Raw genomic sequence first — 27772 nt, 5'->3', positions numbered from 1 at the left:
TCCGCCATTTTAAATTTCTTATTTCTGACATCAGATTCGTAATCAGTAACCCTGAAAACCCCCGAGTAACAAGTTTCAAGCGAATTGGAATATATTTTTAAATTTCGTCCACCATATTGGATACGCCATTTTGAATTTTTCAAGTCTGATATCAGATTCGTAATCAGCGACCCCGAGAACCCCCGAGTAACAAGTTTCAAACGAATTGGACGATTATTTTCAAATTCGGACGCCATATTGGATCCGCCATTTTGAATTTCTCAATTCTGACATAAGATTCGTAATCAGCGACCCCGAAAACCCCCGAGTAACAAGTTTCAAACGAAATGGACGATTTTTGAAAATTCGGCCGCCATATTGGATCCGCCATTTTGAATTTTTTAATTGTGACATTAGATTCGTAATCAGCTACCCGAAAACATTAAAAACAACAATGACTTTAGAATTTAAAATTTTTGTCTTTAAATGAGAAAGTTTTTTACTTACGCATTTCCATTTATGATGGTTTATAATTGTTATAACAAAAGCATTATTATAAAGTTTTTAATATGCCACTCATTTTTTGAAACTTTACATGTGTACGAAGATTTTCATATATTATAAGTTTATTTATATTGCGTATAATTATGGGCATAGCTTTGGTCCGCTTGACGTGGAATATCCCATATATTTTATAAAAATTTTAAAAATTAATCGAAATTAAAACATCAAACATTCATTTCAGAAATGAAATGTTCTATTCTACAAGGAAAGTTGATTACAGGGTGTGTTATAATTTTATGAAAATCATTGTTTTCAAGTTTATAATTACTTATTTAATTATTTTATTATTATTCGATTTAATTAAATAGTATTTTATATTAAAATAGACATAAAAAACGACGTAAAAAATAAATTAGTGTAACTTTTTTTTAAAATTGTATCTCCAGTGAAAACCATAGAATATTATTAACAGCATTTATTTCTATTTTCGCATGTACATAAATAACGATCAGATACGAAAAAAATTGATTTAATTATAAATTGTGCAACTAAAAATTAGCAAATGTAATAATTACGTTGAATATATTTTAGACGATTAAACGTAAAACTATTAAAACTTTTTTTTTCCTTATAGTTGATCCGAGGTCTGAATATATCAAAGATATTTTTAAAAAATAATTATGTAATCTTTTTTTTATTGACTTAAATCAGAAAATAGGTAATCGTTTTTTTCAGAACTTCAAATATCTAAAATTTATTTAACCTAATTAATAAAAATTATCATAAAAATTGTGCTGATAAAAAAACAATGTTGATCCCAGGAATTGGATATAGCAAGTGCTGCGGTACTGATTCAAAATCAAACACATTAAACAATTCTGACACTTTATTAAAGTCCTTATCTCAGGATCTGAGAACAATGTCAAAACAAATGATTGGAGGTTTTGGCAAATTGGAGAAATCTGTTTCCCAACTTCAAAAAGATTTATCTCAGTACAATCAATATTTAACAACCATGGAAGTAAACCTAGCTAGCAATAATACACGCATTGAATCCCTGGAGTCCCAATTAACTAAGGTTTAGCAATCTCAGCCTCAATCTGATCAGTTTAGTTTGTCTTTAATTAGAGAATTTGAGTTACGCTCTAAAATAAAAAATAATGTGATTCTTTTCGGAATCCCTGAACCTATTGAAAATAATAAATATGTTCTAGAAAAAGACGAACAATTTATCTCTGACTTTTTTAATTACATTTCCACACAATCGGAATTATTATATGATTTTTCTTTATCTCGCGTCGGAAAATTCTCTATAGCAAGAGAGAATCCTCGACCTCTCAAATTATTCTTGAAATCTCTAGAGCATGCTACCAACATTATAAAGTTAGCTAAAACTTCAAAAGAAAACTTAAAATTATCACCACTTTTTAAGGACACCATCACCACTGCAGACACAACCAAGATGCAACAACAACAATTCAAAGAACTGAAAATTGCATTAATCAACAGAATGGACAATGGAGAAACGAACATCCCCATACGATATATTCAAGGCTTTCCCAAAATCGTCAAGATTCATCAAACAGTTCCAGATCCAATTCCAGCATCAAGCAACTAAAGTTTTTTTATCAAAATGTCAGGGGTTTAAACTCAAAACTTTTTTCAATTTCTAGTTTTCAAGATTTTCATCTTTACAATATTTTAGCTTTGACTGAAACATGGCTTACCTCTGAAATAAATATTAACAATTATTTTCACCCATATGAATTCACGATTTTTCGAGACGAGCGAATTTCGCGTAAAGGTGGTGGTGTTTAATTAGCAATTTCTTCCACCATTCGTACTACTCCTATTTCTTTAAAATTACCAAATATTTATCATGATGTGGTAAGTCTTGTCGCAGTTAAGATAAGTATTAATCACTGTTCAATTATCATTTTAATTTATATTCCACCATCTCTATCTAACAATTTATTTAGTGGACTTTTTGAATATTTACAAGATCAAAATTGTTTATTGCAATCTAAATTACTCATAATTGGCGATTTCAATGTGCCACAATATAATGGTTATTTACATTCTATTAATTCAAATTCACGTTTTTCCGATAAAAAAGCCGAAACACTTCAAATTTTCAGTGCATTCTTTAACTTAAAACAATTCAATTTTATAAAAAATAATAATAATAATACTTTAGACTTAATATTTTACTCTGATTCTATTATAACTTCACAAGCTTTACTTCCGATTGTTCTTCCAGATAAACATCACCCACCACTATCTTTTCAATTAAATTATAGAGTAAATGTAAATTCAAACTTATTTACTCTAGATTCTGTATCAACTGACAGGCGTTTTAATTTCAAAAAAGCGGATTATCAAAATCTTTATGCTGATTTTTTAACATTACAATTTTCAAAACAAACCAATATCCATGATATTGATAGTTCTGCAAATTTCTTAACCGAAATTTTCAATAACTTAATGAATAAACATATTCCTTTCTTCCAAAAAACCACTGAATTAAATAATAAATTTCCTCAATGGTTTTCTATTGAAATTATCAATGATATCAAATTAAAACATACAATTTATAAGCGATACAAATTACAGCCTACTGAATATTTAAAAAATGAAATAAAGACGTTTGGGCAGAACTTGAGAAAACGAATTAAAGATGCATTTAAACTATATCAGGAAGAACGCGAAAAATTATTTCTCACTAATCCAAAGGCATTCTGGAGCTCCTTTAATGATAAACAAAATAAAACACGTTTACCAACAGAAATGATGACATCTTCTCTAACTTTAAATGATTATCAATCAATAGTCAACAATTTTGCTGATTTTTTTCACACTGTTTACAATCCTAGCTCTATCAATAACCATAATTCGAATATAATCATTAACCCCAATGCAAATGCTGATCTTCAATTGACGGAAAGTGATGTGAGTTCTGCTATAAAATCATTGAAATCAACCTTAACGGCGGGCATTGATAAGATTCCTTCTTTTATGTTAAAAGATCTTTCTTGTTGTATTTCTGATTTTTTGTGTGAATTATTCAATGCCATTTTGCAGACGGGTCACTTTCCCGATAATTGGAAAACCACTAAAGTGGTACCAGTTTTCAAATCGGGTGACATCAAGCAAATGAAAAATTATCGCCCAATTTCAGTAATTAATAACTTTGCAAAGGTCTTTGAAAAGTCTGTAGTTAAATATTTAAATGCTGTATACCGAAACGATCTACAATTACTAGTCTAGTTAACATTGCCCAATATATTAATGACGCATTATCTGTAAACAAACAAGTTGATGTTATATATACAGATTTTTCCAAGGCTTTTGATAAGGTTGATCATATTATTTTGATTGAAAAATTGACTAAGTATAACATTCCTAATGACCTGATATCAACCCTGCAATCATATTGTTCAATATGAGGGCTACTCTTCCCATGCATTTATTCCTACATCCGGTGTTCCGCAGGGTTCAGTCTTGGGATCTGTTCTATTTACACTATATATAAATGACGTAGCAGACATTATCTCATCTGAAAACCTTCTTTTTGTTGATGATTTTAAAATTTATTTAAGAATCGATTCTAATACGGACCTCTTACGCTTGCAAACTGACTTAAATTCCCTAAATATTTGGTGTAATCAGAATAAGTTGCAACTGAACCCAGATAAATGTAGTGTTGTAACTTATTATAAAAACATTGAACCTATAATTAATGATTACTATATTGCAGATACGAAAATTACTAGAAAACATACTATTCGTGATCTCGGAGTAACTTTTACCGAAAATTTGGACTTTAATTTACATCTAATTAATATTAATAAATCTGCTTCACGTGCCTTGGGACTTTTGATGAGAAATACAAAAAATTTTAGAAATATAAAAATCTTGCAATCTTTATTTAACAGTTTTGTAAGATCAATAATCGAATATGCATCTATTTTGCGGGATCCACTTTTAAAAAAAAATAAACAACTACTCGAGAAGTTACAGAAACGTTTCCTCAAGTTCTGTATTTTTATAGAAACTCAAGTATATCCTGAACGTGGATTATCTGGAATTATGTAAACGGTTTGGAGTTCTGAATTTCGAAGAACGTCGTATTATGATTAACTTTAAATTTATATATAATTTACTGAATAATTTAATTGATTGCTCTGCATTATTAAATATGTTAAATCTTCGTGTTCCTCGTTTAAACTCAAGATTTCGTGTACCTTTTGATAATAAATTACTAAAAATTCCTATAGCTTTTCATGCACCTATATATAAAGCAACAAATGACGTAAATTTGATCTGTTCTAAGAATTGCATTATTGATATTTTCCATACACCAGCGACCAACTTAAATAAATTACTTAATGATACTTTTTTTAATATTAGAACTTGAATTTTATTTTATACAATTATGTATCAATATGATTAATATTTTGTTTGACATTTATATGTATTATTATTTCTTTTTCGAATGTATGCCACTAATACCCTTAAATGATTATTGTAATTATGGGCTGTTCAAAATCATAAATAAATAAATAAATAAATATATGTATGTTAATTTGTAATTAAACAATTTATAATTGAATACAGTTTTTTCGTATATGATTTTATTGCTGAAAACTCATTATTATTATTATAATTGACTTTTTAATTTTCTAACACAAAAAAACATTAATGTATAAAATAAATGCACAGGAGTTTGTTTTATTTATTAAAAAACTAATTTTCAAATAATAATTTTTTTTTATTTTATATGTAAATTTTTCTTACAAAATTAAATATTAATAATAAAATATTAAATATTAAATTAAATATTAATAATTATTTCTTTCTCTTTTTCTTCTCTCAGCTTCACGGTCCCTCTCTCGGTTTCTTTCTCTCTTCTTCTCCCTTTCACTCTCCAAATCTCTAATGTCCAATTTTAGTTTTCGTACTTGTCTCTCCAACTCTAGAACACGTCCTTCCATTTTTCTTAGCGACTGTAAAAATTAGTTAAAAATTATTATTTATATTATTATTATTACTATTATTATAATTTTTCAACTCATGAATAAGCCGTAAAATTAATGTTTTTTGAATTATGATTTGATAGAATCTTATTCTGTAGATTATTAATTTTGGAGAATATTCATTTTCGACTATTTGCATTTTCTAAAACATTAATAGTCGAACAAATGAATATTCTGTAATATTAATAATCTACAGAATAAGCATCCCATACGCAATTTATACTTCGAGTTGTGTAGAGGAGGATAGAATCTAGTCTATTTATTGGTCTGTCTCGTTTGGGTACGGTCAAACCAATTTTTTAAAAACCATTCTCGCCTTTCTCTCTCCTATTACAGTCGCATAAATTTGTCTTACTTTCCATTTTTTTTACTATTCCCAAATACGGAAAATTCCGAGTGAAACAAATAAAAACAATATAAACAAATAAATGCCTCTTTCAATAGGAGAGAGAAAGACAAAAATTTTGTTTCCAAAAGTCGTGTGACAGAACTTTTACTCGTTTCCAAATCACAACACCAAACAGATATTGCGTTTAGGACCCATAGTACGAGCGTTGGTGTTACTGCAAGCGGGGCGCATGAATTTTCCCATAAAAATAATTAATTAAAATTTTTCTTTTTAAATATTTTATCAAAAATAATTATTTTTTTTTGGTTTGGCAGAATTTTTATTTTATAGTCATTTTCTTTAAATGATTTTTAAATTAACAGAATTCTTATTTAATCGAATCTAATGTGATTCAAATTTTTAAATGACATAAATTAAAATTTTCAGAATTTTAATTTCTATGAATTTTTAAGATACCAAAATTTCATTTGTCCAAAATTACAAACGACTAAACAAGCAGTGTACAGCAAGATTTCGGCGCATTTATAAAATTGACCAACCGATATATTCTTAATAATTTTTAATTGGTCAATTTATAAAATTATTTATCAATATCTTACTGTTGATCGTTTGATACACTATTTGTAATTTAAAAAAAATGAAAATTCGACGTCTTAAAAATTCGTACAAATTAAAATTCGGTGAATTAGAATTTCTGTCATTTAAAAATTCGAAATACATAAAATTTTATTGAACGAAATTTCTTTTAAATAAAAATTCATGTAAATTAAATGACTGTAAAATAAAAATTCTGATAAACACAAATTTGGAAGCTCAAAATTTTGTGTAAAAATTTGTTTAAGAAAAAATCTGTCAAATTATAATTCAAAAATTAAAAATTCATATAAAACATAATTTTTTGAAATGGAATATTTTAAAATAAAAAATTTAATTTATGATTTTTATAAGATTATTATGCGCCCTTTGGACGCTGCGGCTCAATTCAAAAGAAAAGTTAAAAAAGAATAGTATATATGCAAATTTTAATTTAAACATTTACATTTTGGAAGCTCTTATTTGTCTGCGTCGATGTTGATGCCGGCGATTTTTGGGCGCTATTCTACTGCTGCAACTGAAGCTGTTGGACTTGCTGTTGCAGCTGTTGTTGCGTGGTAATCGACTGTTGCAGTTGTTGCACGTACCACTGATGCGGTTGAAGATGTTCTTGTAATTGCTGCTGTTGCCATGGCTGTTGAGGCAGTTGCTGTTGCGGCAATGGCTGTTGAGGCAATGGCTGTTGAGGCAATGGCTGTTGAGGCAATGGCTGTTGTGGCAATGGCTGTTGTGGCAATGACTGTTGTGGCAATGACTGTTGTGGCAATGACTGTTGTGGCAATGACTGTTGTGGCAATGACTGTTGTGGCAATGACTGTTGTGGCAATGACTGTTGTGGCAATGACTGTTGTGGCAATGACTGTTGTGGCAATGACTGTTGTGGCAATGACTGTTGTGGCAATGACTGTTGTGGCAATGACTGTTGTGGCAATGACTGTTGTAATGGCAGTTGTAATTAAAAGTTATATGATTGTTAAATAATAAAATACTCACCAAATTTTATTAATTTTCATTAACATGCAACAGTGTAATTGCAAATTTAGTGGAAAGGTAACAAAATATTCAATTGTTAATAAATAATTAAAAAATTAATTTTTTAAAAATCGCATTTCAGGAATGTTTTTAATTCGGCTTCCTGCAATAGATTATTAAAAAAAATATTTTAAATTTGAAAAGTCATTTTTAGGTGAAACAGTTGAGAAATTTTCACCCAAAGAGCTAGTACCATATATTCATTATTTTTTTAAGATAGATTTTTAATTAGACAACTTATTTTATTTACTTTTAACTTGTTATACATAAAAGTAGGGGTTATAAACTATTAAAAAAAAGTATTTATTATTAATTATCTTGCTGTCATGGCCGCCTGAAACTACCCATTGGCTGACACCATATATCAAATTCAGGGCAAAAATTCGAAGGGCACATTCGAAAAAATAAAACGGGACCAGATTGTTGAAAAGTAAGCTTGTCCGAAATACGATAAAATATTTTCTATGATGAAAAACAAAATGGAGGACCGGGTCAGTCCGGTTTCAGACGGCGCAGAAGTTGTCAGGACAATCTTTTTGCTCTGATGTCAATAATACAAATTCATTTAAACATTAAGGGTTCAGTTGTATATGCCGCGTTCGTTGATTTTAAGGGTGCCTTTCCATCCGTCTCACATAAACTTTTATGGATGAAACTTAAAAGATTGGGATTGAGCACGAAAATTATCAATATCTTGTTTCAGTTTTATTCGAACGCCTTTACCTGTATTAAAACTCAAAATGGATGTACTAATTATGTAAAAATTACCAGGGGAGTTTTACAGGGTGAGGTTTTAAGTCCGCTATTATTTTTACTTTTTATTAGTGATTTCGAGTAATATTTTATTAAAAGGGAATGCAGAGGTCTCTCTATTAGTAGATTTCAAAAAATATTAATGTTGGGATATGCTAATGACTATGTCATCCTTGCAGACTCCCCAACTGAATTAAGCAAAATATTGTCGTCATTGAATTCTTATTGTAGGGAAAACGATTTAATAGTGAACCCCAATAAAACAAAAATTGTTGTTTTTACACGCTCTGGAAAATCCTCTGCTAAAAAATTCAAATCATTCACATATGGTAAAGAAAAAATTGAGGTAGTAAAGGAATATTTGTATTTAGGAGTAATTTTTAATGAATCAGGCTCTTTTCTCCCGGCGGCAAGTAAATCTGTAAGCGCGGCAAAGTCAGCAGTCGGGGCTATTCGGGGGCTGTTCATTCCCTTGGTATGGATACCTGGAAGTCCTATGAAAAGTTGTTTTTGAGTCTCGCGGTGAGTATTCTTTTGTACGGTGTCCAAACATGGGGTATTAACCATTTAGATTTAATAGAGGGAGTTCAACTCTCTTTTATTAAGAGTCTCTTATCGTTGCCTGTTAATACACCAAACTATGCAGTAAGGCTAGAGACTGGGTCTCTTCATCTTTCTCACAAAGTTTTATCTGCTACACTGAACTGGATTTGCAAAATTTCTTCAATGGATAATACTACGTTTCCCAGGCAGTGTTTCGAGAAGCTTAGAGAAATAGTTTTGGGGAGGCCCGGTTCAAGGCCCAACTGGTTTTCACAACTAAGCGCGTTTTTTGAGGGAAGTGATCAGTCGGAATCATGGAAAACTCTATCTTTGGATACGGTTTGTGCAAATAGGGAAGCTATTCTGCGGGACTATGAACGGTTTCTCAGATTTCGCGATAGACAACAATATTTGGAGTCGAGCAGCTTAATAATATATCCACACCTCTTGCTACAAAACAAGACTCAACAATACCTTATTTCCAGACTCTCGCTGTATTATAAGAAAATATTTGCTCAGCTTAGACTGTTAAATAAATATAATTGTAGAGTATTTTTGGGCCGCTCGAAGTACGTGTTTGATTGGGAAAGAATTTGTCCTTCATGCAGGCGGGAGAGGGAGAGCCTGTTTCATATTTTAATCGATTGCCCTGCTTGTGCTCATTTATGCGAGAGAACTTTTCCAGAGATCGTTTGCGCAAATGATAAGATGACGGTTTGGCTAAGAATTTTGTCTGCACAGGATACAAAAACTGTAAAAAAGATTGTTAAGTTGTTGTCGGTAATTCTATTGGAGCGTTTGAGTGTGACTGAAGGATCAGGGTCTTCTCATAGTTTTGACTTAGTCTGATTTGAATTGTTGTTTTATTTATATTTTGTCCCTTTATTTATAAGTCCGTAATGCTCATCTGCAAATCTCCGCTTCTTAGTACTTTTCATAAGTCAAAGAATATGCGTAGATATATTTATTATTTATTTATTATAAATAAATGCAATCTTTTAAGTTTAGTTAAAAAAATGTATGAATGTATGAATAATAATAATAAATGTAATAAATAAATAAATAAATAAATGGAGGACCGGGTTTTTTCAATTTAAATTGTTTAAAAATTAATTAAATTATAATACCCGGTAATATTACTGTAAATTACAAAAATTTCAAAAAACACTAAAAAAATATTTGAATGATTAATTCTTATCTTTTTGTGTTTTATCTTAAAAAACTATCAATTTTTTATATATTTCTAATAAACGTGTAATATTTCAGTAATATTGATGTAATTTTACAGTAATATTACTGTAATGTTACTGTAATATTACATGCTACTTGGGTGGAAATTTTTGTGTACAATTCTGGAAAACTTTGCATACTCATAAAGGTTTCTTAAGGGGTAACATCACCCAGAGCACGTAAAAAATAGAGTCTATTTCAATAATTTATTTTAAGAAACAGTAAAACGGTACAGTAAAATAATGTTGGGGTTTTTTCAAAGTAAAACACATGTATTAAGCTAAAGTAAAGCGAAAAAAATTTTTTTTTCAAAATGGCACCTTTACATCACTTCAACCAAAAACAACGTTTTTAAAACAACCTCGACGGGCAGAAGGTTTTCTTCTTTCCAGACCAAAAATTTAAACGAATTTTGAAAGAAGATGTTATTTGCTAGAGAATACTTTAAAAGTAAAACGACGATCACGAAAATAACTACTCGAGGGATTTCGGAGGCGCTGATTACAATTCCGGTGTCAGTTTTTAAAAATTCAAAATTGCGGATCCAATATGGTGGATGACAAAATTCAAAATGGGGTCGGTTATACGTAAAGCTCGACGTAGATGGCAGCATCACTGCTGGTGACTAACCAGCGCAGGTATTTAAATTCAGCAATTTGTGTGATTATTTTGTGCAATATTTATATTATGAGTGAAATAAATCAATATTTTTCTTGGACAAATGCCCAGTTTTAAAAAGAATTGGTAAATCGTGGACTCAGGACTACCGAAAAGAAAAAAGAATTGCAAAAGAGGTAAGGAGAAAGTTATTTAATTGATTTTTATGTGTAATATAACCTATAAATATACGTACACTCTTTAAATATATTCAATGAAAAATTAATTATATTTCAACTATTAAAAATTAATATTTAAATAAACAAATTTCAATTATTATTGATACAATTTCTTTCCTTATTATTATATATTATATTAGTTATTATTTTCCGGAAATTGATTTAAAAGAAAAATTGCATTGCATTGTAGTTGTGTTTCAAAGAAACATACATAAATTATTAATTTAATTTTATTTTATTAATTACATTATAAAATAAAAAATTGATTTAACTTTTAAAATTTCAATAAAATTTTCATTTAGGGTAAATATTTTAATTTCGGTCGAGTAATATTAATTTGGATACAAAATTTTTATTTGACTTTGAATTTTCAATTTACATTCAAAATTTTCAATTTACATTTAAAATTTTTAATTTACATCCAAATTTTCAATTTAGATCCGAAATTTTCAATGTAAATCCAAATTATCAATTTAGATTCGAAGTTTTCAATTCAGATCCACATTTTCTATTTACATTTGAAAATTTCAATTAAGGTCCAATTTTTCTATTCGGTTTTTCTTATCTAGATACAAATTTCGGTTTTTTAACCTGTTTTTTAAAATTTAATTAAATTATAAATTTTATTTTTAATGATTAAATAAAATTTTAATTTTGGGGGGAAATATTTTAATTTCGGTCGAATATTTTAAATTTGGAGAAAAAATTTTTGTTTAAAAATTAAGTTAATAATAAATAATTCATTTCTAGGTTACTATTCTGCGATAAGAACACAGATTTTTATTCATCAAGGCATCATGAACCCGATGTTGTATTTTGGACACCAAATGGTTCAGAGTACAGGGACATTAATGGAAAGTCAAATTTCCTTTGATTTCAAAGGACCAAATTGAATTATTCTTGGAAAGGTAAAAAATCTTAATTCATTTAATATTATTAATTTAATTAACGAATCATCTAATATTAACTTATTTTATTTTTTAGGTACAATGTGAACAAAAGCCTTGGAAAAAAAATGTACGATAATGAATATTTGCTTTATGCAAGAATCGCTGAAGCAAACAATTCATTATTTGTCAGAGGACACAGTTTGGCCCAGATGAAGAAGTCTGTTCAATATAGATCGGATATAAAAATGTCCTACGATGGATTCATAGAAGGATGTCATTGTGAATGTGCTGCTGGAAGTGGTGATACTGCTCATTGTAAACACATTGCAGTTCTTCTGTGGTCAATGGAACAAATGGTAAAATTGACTACACGAGAGTTATGTTTATACATAAAATTTTTATATGAGTTTGAATATATTTCTTTTACAGGGAAGAGAAGGGAAAATGATTCTCAGCAAAGTTTGCACTCCAAAGTTACAAACTTTTCACAAGCCATCGAAAAGTTATTTTGGATCTCCAGTAAAAGCTGAAAAACCATCGAAAACACGGGAAGCAAAATCTTCAAGTAAAGAGCCGATGGTTTTAGAACCCGATACTATAACCAGGGAAGATTATTGGAGCGAAGTTAGGAACATGTGCATTAATATTGCAGCGTCAAATAAAATGACAATGCCTTTTTTGCAAACAATAGCACCAGCAGTGCTATGGGTAAAACTGCAGTATAGGACCACTCATATGCCACAATGAACCCGGAGAAAATGGTTCTGTATGATTTGAAATTGTTGGACATCACCGACCAAGAAATTAAAGACATTGAGGTGAACACCCGAGGACAAGCCACAAACAATAATTGGTTCGAGTACCGGAAATGCAGAATTACTGCCAGCAATTTTTACAGATGCTGTTTACAACGGTCAGAAAATAAAGAAATAGAATTTGCCCACGATCTCATTAATGCTGGTCCATTTAAGAGTAAAGCAACTGATTGGGGGATTCAAAACGAAAGCAAGGCATTACAGATGTGTGAAATGACTGGAATGAAAATAAGCAGTTGTGGCTTCTTCGTAAGTCCAACTTATCCATTTTTAGGAGCTTCCCCAGATGGACTTATTGGAAGCGACACGGTTGTCGAAGTGAAGTGTCCTTTTTCTAGGAGATTTTCTGCAATAAACGAAAAAACCATTCCATACTTATATGTGGACAAGGATGGAAATTTAACTTTGAAAAAAAACCACAGTTACTTTTATGAAATACAGGGGCAATTGTTTGTCACTGGCAGACAGGAAGCAAAACTTGTTGTCTACACTACTGTAGAAACAGTAATAATAAGTATTAATCGTGATGAAGAGTTCATCAAGAAGATGGTTGATCGCCTTACGACGTTTTACAACAATCATTTCAGAATTGTCATTATAGATAAATATTTATATAAAAAATTATAAGAATTAATCGTTATAGTGTACATTTAGTTAAAAATGATTATATTTACACAAAGTAATGTTTTATGACATTTTTTATGTAATAAAAGAATTCAAAATAATATTTTACTTGAGTATTAATTGACTTTTAGATAAAAAAAAACCATATTTAAGACACAATATATTTGTATTGTTATTTATTAATTTTTAAATTTTCAGGCATTTCGGCTTACAATGCATTCTCGAAAATTACATAACATTAAACAAATTGAAAAAATTTTCGTACTTAAACATGTATATGAAGGTGATAATGGTTTGATAAGGTTTGATAATTCAAAATTTTATAACTTTTTGTCAACCCAATCAATCGTTCAATGTGTACACGCTTTGATGCCAACTTTCTGTCTGATAATACTGTTAAACCTGGCAGTTTTTTACCTTTTAAAGAATGTGGGATGTTGACCAATACTTTTTGAGCTTGACAAATTTCATCAACATTGAAGCCACGATCAGCCATTATCGAATCACCTTTTTGACATTTCTGATTAAGATTAGATCTTTCAACAATTTGTCTGTCACTTGTACTTCCACCATATGCAGTAGAATGATAACACATAAGACCACCAGGTGTTGCTCCTACCAGCAGTTTTATGGTATTTTTGTTTTTGTACGTGCTGAATGTTGCCTGTTGAGCAATTGGGTTTGAAGGTTTATCAATAGGTACTTCAGTAGCATCTACAATAACTCGCGTTGTTGGATAGTGTTTTTTAAAACCCTTTGGCATATAAAAGTCCACAACATCTCTTGGTGGCCAAATATCCAATAGCGACCAAAGTTGATAAATAAAATGAATCCATGTGTTAAAAATATTTGAAACAAGTGATTTACTGATTCCAAAATAAAAGCTGAGTCCAAAGTCTGAAGTATTTCTCCTTAATTTCATTAGTGTCAGTAAAAACATATCTTCGGGGAGCATACAGTTAACTTGCGTTTTTACGTACTTAATTTTATTGACGTATTTACTTAACGTTCCGTATACAAAACAAAATTTCGCGTAAGTCTCTAACCCAGTGAAGTATTTTATAAGTTCATCTCTATGACAAATTGAACTGCACGATGTAAATCCACGACAAGCTTGAATTCCTTTAGATTGAAATGTTTTAGTTTTCGCACGCACTTTTTTATTTGCATTTGTTTTAATTATTTTGGCCTCTTCATTATCAGACATTGAAATAGAAACAGTTTCCTCTGCTTGTATGTTTAAATCAAAATAAACATGGGAGGATTCCAATGTGAAAGATAATACCTTCGGATTATCGAAAGATTCTTTTGGGAATTCTAATAATTCCGATGAGTTATCACTTTCTGCTCCTTCTTCTTGAAAAGATATTTCAGCAAAATTTTCTCCATGCACTGCAAAAAAATTATTTTTATTACGTCTTTATCTTTAGCAGTTTATTACTAAAATACCACTTTAAAGTTGTTTAAATCATCTTCTTAATTTTTGAAGATTTTTAACCTCAATTTTAACGGGATAAGGCTTCTTTAGCGGATTGATTATTTTAAAATACCAAGAAAGTTACCTATATTTGCAGTTTGGCATTCCGTTAGTTTATCGGTTTTCTTTTCTTTTTCCTGAGAAGATAATATATCAGCGGAAATTTCATCTTGACATGCATTAAAATCCAACATCGATAGAGGCAATAATGTTGATGACGAGGACGATTCTCCTTCAAAAAGGTTTTTTCGAATTTTTTGTAAATATTTTTGCACGTTTAAATGTAGTTTCAATCTTAATGTCGGAACAGCAGAAGGTTTTAATAACGTTTTGGAATATGAGATACCTGTAAAATAATGTAAATCATTAATATAAGTTAATTATCTTTAATTTGCAAAGAAATTGTCAAAAATGTTAAGTTAATATTAATATATAATCGTTAATATTAATATATAATCTTAATTACCTGAATAATATCCTTCATCCTGATATATATCATCCTTTTCAAAATGAGACAAACATAACCTAGAATATTTCGTAGCTCGAAAATTTTCTCCTATTGCTTTTTCCCACATAGCACAGCGTTGTTTTTCTTTAGGAAATCTTAAAGTACCTCTTCCCTTACATAAGGGAACACTGCATTTACCCATCGTTGTACTATTATTTTTTAATTTGGAACTTTTTATTTTTCATTACATTGGCTGATTACACTGCGCACAATAACACTGACACACTCGCACACTTCCACACACTTCCTCACACTAAACTTAATTAAACTATTAAAATTGTTTAATGTTACAATGTTTCATTCAACTTTTAAATTAAAAAAGTCAATTTTTTAAAATTTTTCTTTTTAATGTACTTTATTTATTTAATATAGTGCAACTAATGAATTTCAAATTTTTGCGCGTCTAGTCACCATCAGTAATGCTGCCGCCTGGTGGTCAAGTTTGGCCGTGACCGACCCCATTGAACGGATTTACATAAAACATGTTGTCAGGAGGTTTTTGGAGTCGCTGATTACGAATATGACGTTAGTTTTTAATTTTTTCTTTAAAATTAAAAACTTTGGATCCAATATGGCGGAAATTTTTTTAAAATGGTCAGTTTTGCTTGAAACTTGTTAATCGGGAGTTTTTGGGATTGCTCATTAACAACATAGCGGACTACAAATTTTCAAAGTAAAGCTAAGGACGCCACAATCACTATCACTAAACATTTAAGTGAGTGTCCCTCGATAATGGGTCAGAGCGAGCTACTACAATAAACATATTGGATCCGCTGGTTTGAATTTCTAAAAACTGACCTCAGATGCGTAATCAGTGACCCCGAAAATATAGTATACAGAACTGTTTGGAATATTTATCTTACTTCCAAATTGTGTGATTCAAAGGGTTAAACGGGGGGTTTTTTCAATCACGTTTTTCTCGAAACGACATTTTTCGAAATTGTGTGTACACTGTAGCTTAAAAGGATTTTAAATGATCATTCTCAAATTTAGTACGTAGTTTTGTCGTATAAATACGCTATATTTGAACCTGAATTCTGGACAATATCTTTGTTTAAGGGGAGTCACATACCTTTATTTTAACTCACCTAAATTTAAATTATTAAAAGAGGTTAAATTTTTTTTCTTGCATCATTTGGGTCCTTAACCCTTTGTGGCACAGTGGTAACCCAGATTACCACATATTATATTTATAACTTTTCTTACTGTATTTTAAGTTTTTTAAGCAATATTCATTATTTTTTTTAAAGTGAATAAGAACATATTATTGAATAAAAAAAAATAAAAGTAACAATATTTACGCAAAATTATAAACAATTATAAATAAATAATTGTCAAAAAACTCAATGTTTTAGAAAACAAATTAATTACCGAAAATTTAGGTAAAAAGGAAACCGATATTTTGTACTCGGAGGTTTCGGAGGCCGCTGATTACAAATCTGAAGTCTGTTTTTAAAAATTCAAAATGGCGGATCCAATATGGCGGACAATTTTTTAAAACTTCCTTGGATTTGCATGAAACTCGTTACTCGGGGGTTTTTGGTGTCGATGATTACGATTCTGAAGACAGTTTTTAAAAATTCAAAATGGCGGATCAAATATGGCGGCTAACTTTTTCAAAACATAATGCAATTCGATTGAAAATTGTTACATGGGGGTTTTTGGGGTTGCTGATTACGAATCTGAAGTCAGTTTTTAAAAAGTCAAAATGGCGTATCCAATATGGCGGACGACTTCTTGAAAATCTAATGCAAATATGCAATTCGTTTGAAACTTGTTAGTCAAGGGTTTTTGGGGTCTTTGATTACAAATCTGATGTCAGTTTTTGAAAATTCAAAATGGCGGATCCAGTATGTGCTCATTGTAGTACAAAAGCTGACCAAAAGCGAACGTCATAGATTTGTAAAACTTGCAGTGTTCCACTCTGCCTATTACCAGCAAGAAATTGTTTCGCCGCTTATCACAATTAAAAATGGAATTTTACTTATGATCCGCCATTTCCAATTTTAAAAAACAAACTGGATATTTGTAATCAGCAACTATAACAGCCTTTTTCAGGGCTACCAAATCATTTGGAAAAACACCGAGTAACAAGTTTGAAAAGAATTTCATTTGATTTTAAAAATTCGTCCGCCTCATTGGATCCGACATATTGAATTTTTAAAAACTGACTTCAGATTCGCAATCAGCGACCCCAAAAAACCCCGAGTAACTAGTTTCAAGCGAATTGCATTAGATTTTCTGAAAGTCGTCCGCCATATTGCATCTGACATTTTGAATTTTTGAGAAATGACTTCAGATTCACAATCAGCGACCCCAAAAACCCCCGAGTAACTAGTTTCAAGCGAATTGCATTAGATTATCTGAAAGTCGTCCGCCATATTGGATTCGCCATTTTGAATTTTTAACAATTGACTTCAGATTCGTAATCAGCGATCTCAAAAACCCCCGAGTAACGAGTTTCAAGCGAATTGCATTAGATTATCTGAAAGTCGACCGCCATATTGGATTCGCCATTTTGAATTTTTAACAATTGACTTCAGATTCGTAATCAGCGATCTCAAAAACCCCCGAGTAACATGTTTCAAGCGAATTGCATTAGATTTTCAAAAAGTCGTCCGCCATATTAGATCCACCATTTTGAATTTTTAAAAACTAACTTTAGATTCGTAATCAGCGACCCCAAAAAACCCCCGAGTAACTAGTTTCAAGCGAATTGCATTAGATTTTCAAAAAGTCGTCCGCCATATTAGATCCACCAATTTGAATTTTTAAAAACTGACTTTACATTCGTAATCAGCGATCTCAAAAACCCTTATATGTGTGATCATCTGTATTTTTGAATGGAATGAAAAATGTGTGCCGCAAAAGGTTAAAACATATAAGGTGGTCAAAAAGAAAAAATTTTATTATTGACCATTTTAGAAATTTTAATTTTTGAAAATTTAATGTTTTTGAAAATCCATACGAGAGATTCTGAAAAATTATTTTAAAAAAGTGTGGAAAAAATTTGACGATACTTAAAATTGTGAATGAAGATACATATTTAATAGACTAGTGAAATTATGTTTTAACTCATATTTTTCTTTCTTTTTTTCAAAAAATTAACATTTTTGAAATTCATGCGAGAGATTCTTAAGAATGTTTAAAAAAGCGTGGAAAAAAATTGGAGATGGAAAATAGTCAAAATTGAGAAAGAAGATAGATATTTAAAATATTAATTTTGTTAAGAAATTTATTTCTAAAATGGTCAAAAATTCTATTTTTTTGACCATCCTGTATGTTTTTAGGACCCAAATGATGCAAGAAAAAATAGTTATTTATGATACATTTGCGTAAAGTGAGTGATTATACGAGCGATGCAAATCACACGAGTATAATCAGATTTACCATAGTTTTGTATGGTCTAAAACAATCCTTATATTAAGTGAAAAAAATTTCGGTGCGTAAAGTAAATTTCAGTGCGTAAAGTAATATTTCAGTGCGTAAAGTAAATTTCAGTACGTAAAGTGAATCACTTTACACACCGTTTGAAAGAGATCTTCTTTACACATACTTTTCTGTGTGTAAAATTTAACTTTAGAGGTTAGTGTTGCAAAAAATATATTTTCCTACGATCATTAAACTGTAAATGATTTAAAATAAAGATTGGGACTCCCCTTAGTTTTGGGTTTTGAGGGTTTTTGTTATAAAAAATTGTATGAAAAAATGGTAAAAAATTATGTTTTTGCAACACTAACCTTTAATGTTGAATTTTACACACCGAAAAGTGTGTGTAAAGAAGCTCTTTTTCAAACGGTGTGTAAAGTGATTCACTTTACGCACTGAAATTCAATTAAGCCACTGAAATTCACTTTACGCACTGAAATTTACTTTACACACTGAAATATTACTTTACTCACTGAAATTTACTTTACGCACCGAAATTTTTTTCATATAATATTAGGATTGTTTTAGACCATACAAAACCACAAAATTAAAAAACGAACTTTACATTTAAATTTATACACTCCTGCTTAATGATATTTTTTCTGATCTTTGATTCATTTATTTAATTCTATACAATCGAAATTATTCTTAAAGAGAGTTAGAATTCTTTATAATAGGTTCTTAACTTTAGAGGTGGGTGTTGCAAAAAATGTTGCATGATACACGTGCGTAAATCTGATAATGCTCGTGTGATTTGCATCACTCGGCTTCGCCTCGTGCTTTATAAATGACCCCTTTACTATATTATCTATATTTTAGATAATAAGAAAAATTATGTTCCTAATTTATAATAAAACTAGCAACTTTGTCGTCCGCAAGCGGCCGACTACGTTGCTAGTGTGCATTAACCATATTTTTTATTCATTTTTTTTCAAAAAAATTTAATATTAGAAATGTAAAAAAAAATTTCTTTATATTGGATCTACCACCCAAGTAGCACGGAATATTCCTTGAATGTCAAGCTGATATCAACCGGGAATATTTTTGTGACATTCAGGCGATATCATAATGTCCTTTTCACGGGGACATTCCTCCGTGATGTATCTATGTTACGGTCTTTCACACAAAAAATGTAACCCGTTACAAAACTTACATTCTACATTTATTAAACCTAAATAATTCTGTGGTACTTTACTTTAATCTAAATCTTCAAAAGACATTATTGCAACTCCTGCACTTTTTTATTCCGATTATCGTTTTTATATGTCAAATTCTTTTCTTCACACATTCTTTTCATCTTCCGTTGCCGTAGAAAATTTTTTCTTCTTACATGACAAATTATTTTCTTGACGCACTTTCTTTTCATCTTGAGTTTCCATTGATATTTTTCTTCTCCTACATGCCAAATTTTTATCCTTGCGTATTTTCTTTCCATCTTCAGTTTTTATAGATAATTTCTTTTTTTTGCATGTCAAATTTTTTTTGCGCTCTTTCTTTTTTATTTCTGTTTTATTACGATTACGTTTTCTCAATCTCTCATTCTCCTGTCTTATTATTTACTGCTCATATGTAACTTCGCGCCTTGCCTTCCTTTTTCTTCCCTTCTCTTTAATTGCTCAATTTATCTTTTTATCATTTTCTTTACTCAGAAAAGTTTTCATTGTTAAATATTCATGTGGTAAAATTTTGTTCAGAGTATTATAAGTTGTACGAATTATTTTCTTTTCACTAGTGTCATTTAAAGAATGTTTAATTTTTAACTCTTGTGTTAATAGAACTCTGTTAATATTATTACTGGGAAAAGTATTAAAAACAGAACAATAGTTTAAAATATAATTTTTATGTTCCTGAGTTCAATTTATGAAAAGACGGTTCTAATCATTCTCTATTATCGAATTCCTATTGTGAGACATTCTTACTGTCAGAAAATGATTTAAGTAATTATTTTCAAACATTGACTTAAAATGGTTTCTCATTTTGTTATTATCAGTTTCATAATTTACATGGTTTGGCATTACGTTAAATAATATAGATGTTGCAAATGCTATTGCATGTACTCCACACTCAACACTACCAAAAGGTTGTTGATCAACAGCTTCAAAAACTACTGTTGGTTTAAAAGGGAACAATCTAATTAAATATTTTATTTGCTGCACATTTAAACACCCCTTATTAAGGCTATCAAAAATATAAAGCCTTACTCTATAGTAATAGACATAAATTCAGTGACCATAATTGTTATTACCGCTAAAAAGTATTTAAATATGTTTATCACCGTCTCTAATTGGGACAATAAAATCAAGCATTTGTACATACAAAGCACTTTGCATATTAAAAAAAGAATTGGAATCTTTTCTTAATAAATCTTCAAATTTGTACATATGCATGTAATTTAACAATTTATTTCTATTTTCAATAATTTTTAAATCTTTATCACTTAAAATAACATATTCTTTTATGTTGGCCATATTATACTTTGTTTAATTTTATTTTTGATTCATGAAAATCTAAATATCTTTAACCGTTTTGCTCACTTTCTCTAATATAACCAATTTTGCCTTTTATTAAATATAACCAATTTTTTCTTTAATTCAATACAACTAATTTTACCTTTTACCAAATATAACTAATTTTTCCTTTAATTCAATACAACCAATTTTTACTTTAATCCAATATAATTAATTTTGCCTTTTATCCAATAAAACTACCAAATATCCAAAAGAATGAGAGAACTATGAGTAACTATGAATCAGTAACTACTGATCAGCCAATAAGTGCAAAAAGGACACTCTTATATGAGTAATCAGTAGTTCATTATAAATAACATATATACGTATTTATACCTGTATTAAAACCCCGGAACAAATACCACAAAAGAACCAACCATTGGACAATAGAACCTTTGTTAATGAGGATTAACTCTGAGGACCCAGGTAATAATTTCTTTTTTCACATTTACACGGAGAGAAAAACCATGCGTTTTTAGTATGAAGAGGCATACGTTTAATGTATGAAACTTTCTCATGCGAATACTGTATGACATTCATAGTTTCGCAGTAAGAAGTCCATACGCCAAACGTATGTAATACAAACATACTACGATTGTATGAGCTTCATACTCTCTCGGTATGATACTCATAGAACAGACTATTAAGCCACGCCCACTTTCAGTTTGCATATTTCTGAATCACCTGCCCGCTTTCAATTCTTTGCTCAGTTTTGATTTATTTAAATAATTTTTTATTATATTTCAAAGATGAAGTTAAGATGAATATGTTATGTATTGTTAGTAATATTTATGAAATTATAAAAAATTATTAATAAATGTAAAAGAATTATTTGATAAATAGATTCTTAAATTTATATTTGATATAATTTGTTTAATGTCAAAGAACAAAATAAATATTGAAGAAATGTTATTTAATTAAACGAAATTTTTTTTAAATAAATAAACTTTTTTTTAATTTTTTAACCCGGCAAGCGTCAGATTAGTTGTAATCCACCCAGTCAAAGTTTAGTTTTTCCGTAATTTTATATTTTTATTTTTTTTAATTTTTAATTTAAAAAATAATTTATAATTTTTTAATAATTTTTAATTTTTAAAATTTTTTTTTATTATTTCTGTATACTTACATTAAAAAAATGTAGCAGGAAACACTTCTTTATTTTTTTAATTTGTCACTTCAGCAAATAATATATTTTCACAAATTTATAATAATAATAATTATTATTATAACAATAATTTATAATAATAATAATTATTATTATAACAATAATTTATAATAATAAATTATGCGGGGATCAGGAACAAATTCACAAGATACTCTCTCGATAGGAAATGAGCAAGCTGAAAGAAGGCGTGGCTTAATCGTCAGTTGTATAGCTATCATACCGAGAGAGTATGAAGCTCATACAACTGGACTATGTACGGCATACAGTTAAACTATGCAATACTCTCATACTAGAAACGCATGAATTCTTACATTAAGCGTAGGATCGGTTCATACTATCCTAGTATGAATCACTTTCATACTAAAAACGCATGCTTTTTCTCTCCGTGTATCATATACAAAAATAAAGATGTACCAACCCTTGGCCAATAGAACCTTTGTTAATGAAGATTAACTCGGAGTACATAATGAAATGTAATAAAAAATTATAAAAATTTAAAATATTATTAAATTATGAGTGTTTTGAAACATTTGTTAACGTTATTTAATGCAAAACATATATATTTACAAAGTATGAAGCAGAATATTATTATTGAAACAATTATTCATTATTTAATAATTAATAATAGGTGTCCCACTGTTTAACACAAACCTTAAAAACAAGAAAAATGTATCAAGTTCCAAAAACTTGAAATTTTATGGTAGTACCAAAAAGTGTCCAAAAATATATAAAATTGACATATTAATATCTCTTTGAAAAAAGTGTCCCACTGTTTGTCACTCTCTTCTACATACATATATACATATAAATGAATATTTTTTCAGGGTTCCGTACCCGAAGGGGGAACCCTATTAATGAGACTAGTGAAGCAAGGCATGTACCCCCCCCCTAGCGGCCACACAAATTTATCTAGAGGGCTGAAATTTGGTATACATATGTATTTTGGCGTGTAGATTACAAGAAAAATATAGCGAATCTCATAGGAATTAATTATCATAGCGTTGTCAAGGAAAAACCATGATTTTTTACGAAAAATCCCTAAAAATGACTATGTACCCCCCCCCCCCTGGTTGCCACATCATTTTACATAGAGAGCTCAAATTTGGTACACTTATGTATTTTTACGTGAAAATTACAGGAAAAATATAGCGAACATGATTCGGATTAATTTACATAGCGTTGTCAAGGAAAAATCAAAAATTTTGAAAAAAAGCGATTAATCCTCCTAGCGCACACAATATTTGACAAAGGCAGTTCATATTTGGTATATTTACGTATTTTTGCGTGTAGATTACATGAAAAATATAGCGAGCACAATTGGAGTTGATGTTCATATTGTTTTTAAGGAAAACTCATTTTTTTAGAAAAAATCATGGATTTTTCGAATAAAAAAAGAAGAAAATTTTATCCTAAGGGATCCAAATTTATACTTTTTTACGTATTTTTACGTGTAGATTACAAAAAATATATAGCGAGAACGATTGGAGTTAATTATCATAGTGTTTTCAAGGAAAAACTGATAATTTTCGATAAAAATCATGATTTTTCCCCAAAAAACAAAGAATATTTTATCTAAAGAGTTTCAAATTTATACACTTTTACGTATTTTTGCGTGTAGATTACAAAAAAATATAGCGAGAACTCCAATTGTGCTTGCTATATTTTTTTGTAGTGTTTTTCCATTCTTTATAATTTGCCATTTTTGCCATTTTCTTTTTTTTATCATTTGCTATTTTTTTTATATTTTGACATTTTTTATTTGTTGATATTTTTATTACTTGGTGAAATCTAAAAAAATCATAAAATTGCAAATATTAAATGATAAAAAAAATTAAAAAATTTTTAAAAACTTATGAAATGTATTTCCATGCTCAAAATTAAACAAAATTTGAATTTTTCCATCGGCCTTCACACTTTAAACCCCTCAAATTTAAGGATTAGGGGTACGGAACCCTCGGTTTTAATGCGAGTGTAACTCGCACTTGTCCGATTTTTTTTTATTTTTAAAACAAAAATGGAAGAAGATTAAGATTTTAGACGATGATGTTCTTATGCCATTTTCAATCGTCTAGATAGAGAAACGCAATGTTAAACAAAGAAGTACTTATGTTATATTTCTTGGTGTAAGAAAGAAAGGTATGCGTTACCTATTCAGTTTTACACTTTCTTTATAGCTTTTTCACGTGATAAAGGGAGAAAGAAATAATTACCTGGGTCCTCAGAGTTATTAATTAATCCTTCTTAACAGATTGCAGGTCAAGCTAACCCTCATTTGCAAAATAAAGATATACCTTTTTCTCTCCATAACTTGTTCTGTTCTCTGTCACCGAAAACCCAGCAGGGGTCCGGACGGAATGAATGAATGAATGAATACCAAGATTATTTATAATAAAATTAAAAATAAAATTTTTATATTGACTTATATGTTAAATCAATAATTCAACATAAAAAATAATTTATAATTTATAATGAAAAAACCTAACAAAACTTCGTGGTTAAAGTACTTTTAAGATATTACAAGTAAATCTTTTTCTCACATGTGCTACAAAAATTCCAGTGGTTAGTATACGGGTGTCCCAGTCATGGGTGTACATATTAAAGGTACATATTATACGGCAAAAACTAAGACAAAATATTCTTCTACAGTTTTTCAAAATTTTTTAAAGTTTTTGCTTAAATTGCAATTGAAAATTTAAAAATTACGCGTGGTGATTGGCCGCGCGAGCTCAGTAGGCTGGTGGGCGGGGCATAGCGCGCCGGAACTTTCCTAATTTTCCAAGAGTGGGCATGTAGAGTTTACCCGATTACTTGAAATAATCCTCTGAAAAATACATACGTTATGTCTTATTTTTTCCGTAGAATATGTAGATAGAGGGGGGTTAATTTTATCAATTTTTCCCTGACACCACCTAATATTTGAATTTTTCTGTCTATAAATGCAATGAAAAAATTTTGGAAGGTATGTTTTTTAAAGGTTTTTTCATGCTCTTTCCAATGGTGAATTTCGTTTTTTTAAATTGGTACCTTGATTTTCTATAATAAAACATTAATTTGCTATTTTTACTAAAATCGGTCCGTTTTTTTAAAATAAATAATTGCATGAGAAAGATCAGGATTTTTCCGATCTGTATATAAATTTTCAGAATGCCGATTTTTTTTGTTTTCGAGATATTAAACATCAAAGATTTCATGTCGGCGCGCGCCAGTGTAAACAGCTACCGCGACGCGGTATAAGTCGACCGCCAAGCTGCGCGCGCCGACATTAAATCTTTGATATTTTTTATTTTTTAAAAACAAAAAAAATCGGCATTCTGAAAATTTATAAGGGAGAGTCGGTAGTGGCGAGACACGTTTTGTTTTTTTGTTATAGCACTCACATTTTCAAGAACATCAAGTATGTATATATATCCATGGACAGGTGTGACTCTATACTGCAAATTTTACTTATACAGTTACAGAAAAGACATTGCAAAAAAAAGTTATTGCCGATTTACGATAATGTCTCGCGACTACCGACGTAAAAAATCGTCCGTAGTGGCGAGACACTATCTTAAAATCAGAGTCTTTATCGTTCAAACGTAACAAAAACAAAGGAATCAAAGAGAAAGAGTATAATAATTGATGCCTTTAAATCATAATATTGTTTCATTCAATCATAAAAATATACAGGCAAATATTTTTTTGATTGTGAGCCGCTAATCCATGTCACAGTTATTAAAAACAAATAAGCTTTTCTTCCTGTTCATCTTTTTCAATTTAAACTATAGTTATGAAAAATATTGTCGACAAAACGTACAAAAATTATATCAAATTCATTAGGACATGTACAATATTATTAGATATAAAAAAGCCACTGCCGACAACAAGTGTCTCGCCAATGCGGAAAAAGCATTTTTCGGTAATGACGATGTATAATCCTATGCATCGAACAATAATTCATAGTGCTATGGGAATTTTGAAGGAAACTTAAATACTAAAGACTCAAAACATTTAACCCTTCAGAAAATTCCGGAAATTATATATTATCACTTATACCGATGGGAAATAAAACTTTTAAAATATCTTGAAACTGTTATTAACCCCTTCGCAGTCCAGTTAAAAATCGCTGGTGGGCCTAAAACGGTCCGAAAAAAAAGTTTCCAAAAAAATATGACTTCATCATATTTAAGGTTTTTGTGGTCGCTGAATTCGAATTTGAGGTCAGTTTTTTAACATTCAAAATGGCGGATCCAATATGGCGGACAAATTTTTAAAAAATCAATCCAATTTGCCTGAAATTTGTTACTCGGGGGTTTTTGGGGTCGCTAAATTCAAATTTGAGGTCAGTTTTTCAAAATTAAAAATGGCGGATCCAATATGGCGGACAAATTTTTAAAAAATTTTTTTTTTAAATTTGTCCGCCATATTGGATCCGCTATTTTGAATTTCAAAAAACCGACCTCAAATTCGAATTCAGCGATCCCAAAAACCCCCGAGTAACAAATTTCAGGCAAATCGGTTTGATTTTTTAAAAATTTGTCCGCCATATTGGATCCGCCATTTTGAATTTTGAAAAACTGACCTCAAATTCGAATTCAGCGACTACGAAAACCCCCGAGTAACAATTTGTGGTCAAAATGCATTAATTTTTAAATTATCCGCCATATTGGATCCGCCATTTTGAATTTTGAAAAACCGACCTCAGATTCGTAATCAGAGACCACGAAAACCCCTGAGCAACGAGTTTCATGTAAATCTGATAAATTTTAAGTTTTCATGGTCGCCATTTTGGGTCCGCCATTTTGTTTTTTTGAAATCTGACTTCAAATTTGGATTCAGCGACCCCAAAAACCCCCGAGTAACAAATTTCAGGCGAATCAAATTAAATTTAGTATTATTTTTTTGCGATGGCCATATATGGCCACTTGTACAAAGGTGGCACGACTTTTTCTGGCCACATATGGGCCCTGGACTGTCAAGGGGTTAACAGTATAGCGATATTTCGTACATCAAAAACGTATGTATTATATTGTAAAGTTAAAGCACAATAAAACTTGACTTTCAGACCGGAAGTGCCAGCACAGTCAGTTCAGCTGTCTGAAATATCCTAATGTCTCGCCACACCGGCTGTCTCGCCACTGCGGACAACGCCTTATACAGATCGGAAAAAACCTCAGCTTTCATTTGCAATTATTTATTTTAAAAAATCGGACCGATTTTAGTGAAAATAGCAAATTTATGTTTAATTACAGAATTTCAAATTCAAAAATTTTAGATAACGAAATTCACCATTGGAAAGAGAATGAAAAAACCTTCAAAAAACCCACTTGGAAAGATTCCCCGGAAAGTGCCCCCTGGAGGTTCTATCAGAATTCCGCCGGAACTTCCAACGTAATTCCGTCGAAATTCCATCGGAGTTCCAAAGAATTTCCGATGGGATTCCGACGGAATTCCGATTAATTCTTTGCAAAATTTTTAGAGTCCTAATTCCGTCGGAATCTCATCGGAAATTCTTTGGAACC

The 27772-nt window shown here is 30.0% G+C and overlaps 1 protein-coding gene across 5 annotated transcripts in view; it reads right to left on the bottom strand.

Moving 5' to 3' along the window:
* Positions 1-5343: 5343 nt before the first annotated feature.
* The window catches only part of LOC127286267 (sodium- and chloride-dependent taurine transporter-like), a 499457-nt gene continuing 477028 nt past the window's right edge, over positions 5344-27772 (bottom strand). For 2 of the 5 annotated variants that reach the window (XM_051312641.1, XM_051312646.1), the window contains 2 exons: positions 6908-7396; positions 5344-5489 (listed from right to left, as the gene is read on the bottom strand). In XM_051312641.1, coding sequence (XP_051168598.1) covers positions 6963-7396 — 434 coding nt within the window. In that variant the 3' untranslated portion in view covers positions 5344-5489; positions 6908-6962. The remainder of the gene's footprint in view (positions 5490-6907; positions 7397-27772) is intronic. The other 3 variants (XM_051312645.1, XM_051312643.1, XM_051312642.1) reach the window with 3 other exon arrangements.

This window comes from Leptopilina boulardi, unplaced genomic scaffold (genome assembly GCF_019393585.1).
Source record: "Leptopilina boulardi isolate dan_hultmark-lab unplaced genomic scaffold, ZJU_Lbou_2.1 LbouV2_351, whole genome shotgun sequence".
Classification (NCBI taxonomy): domain Eukaryota; kingdom Metazoa; phylum Arthropoda; class Insecta; order Hymenoptera; family Figitidae; genus Leptopilina; species Leptopilina boulardi.
Note: the sequence above shows the minus strand (reverse complement) of the source record. Positions and strands in the feature narration are given on the sequence as shown.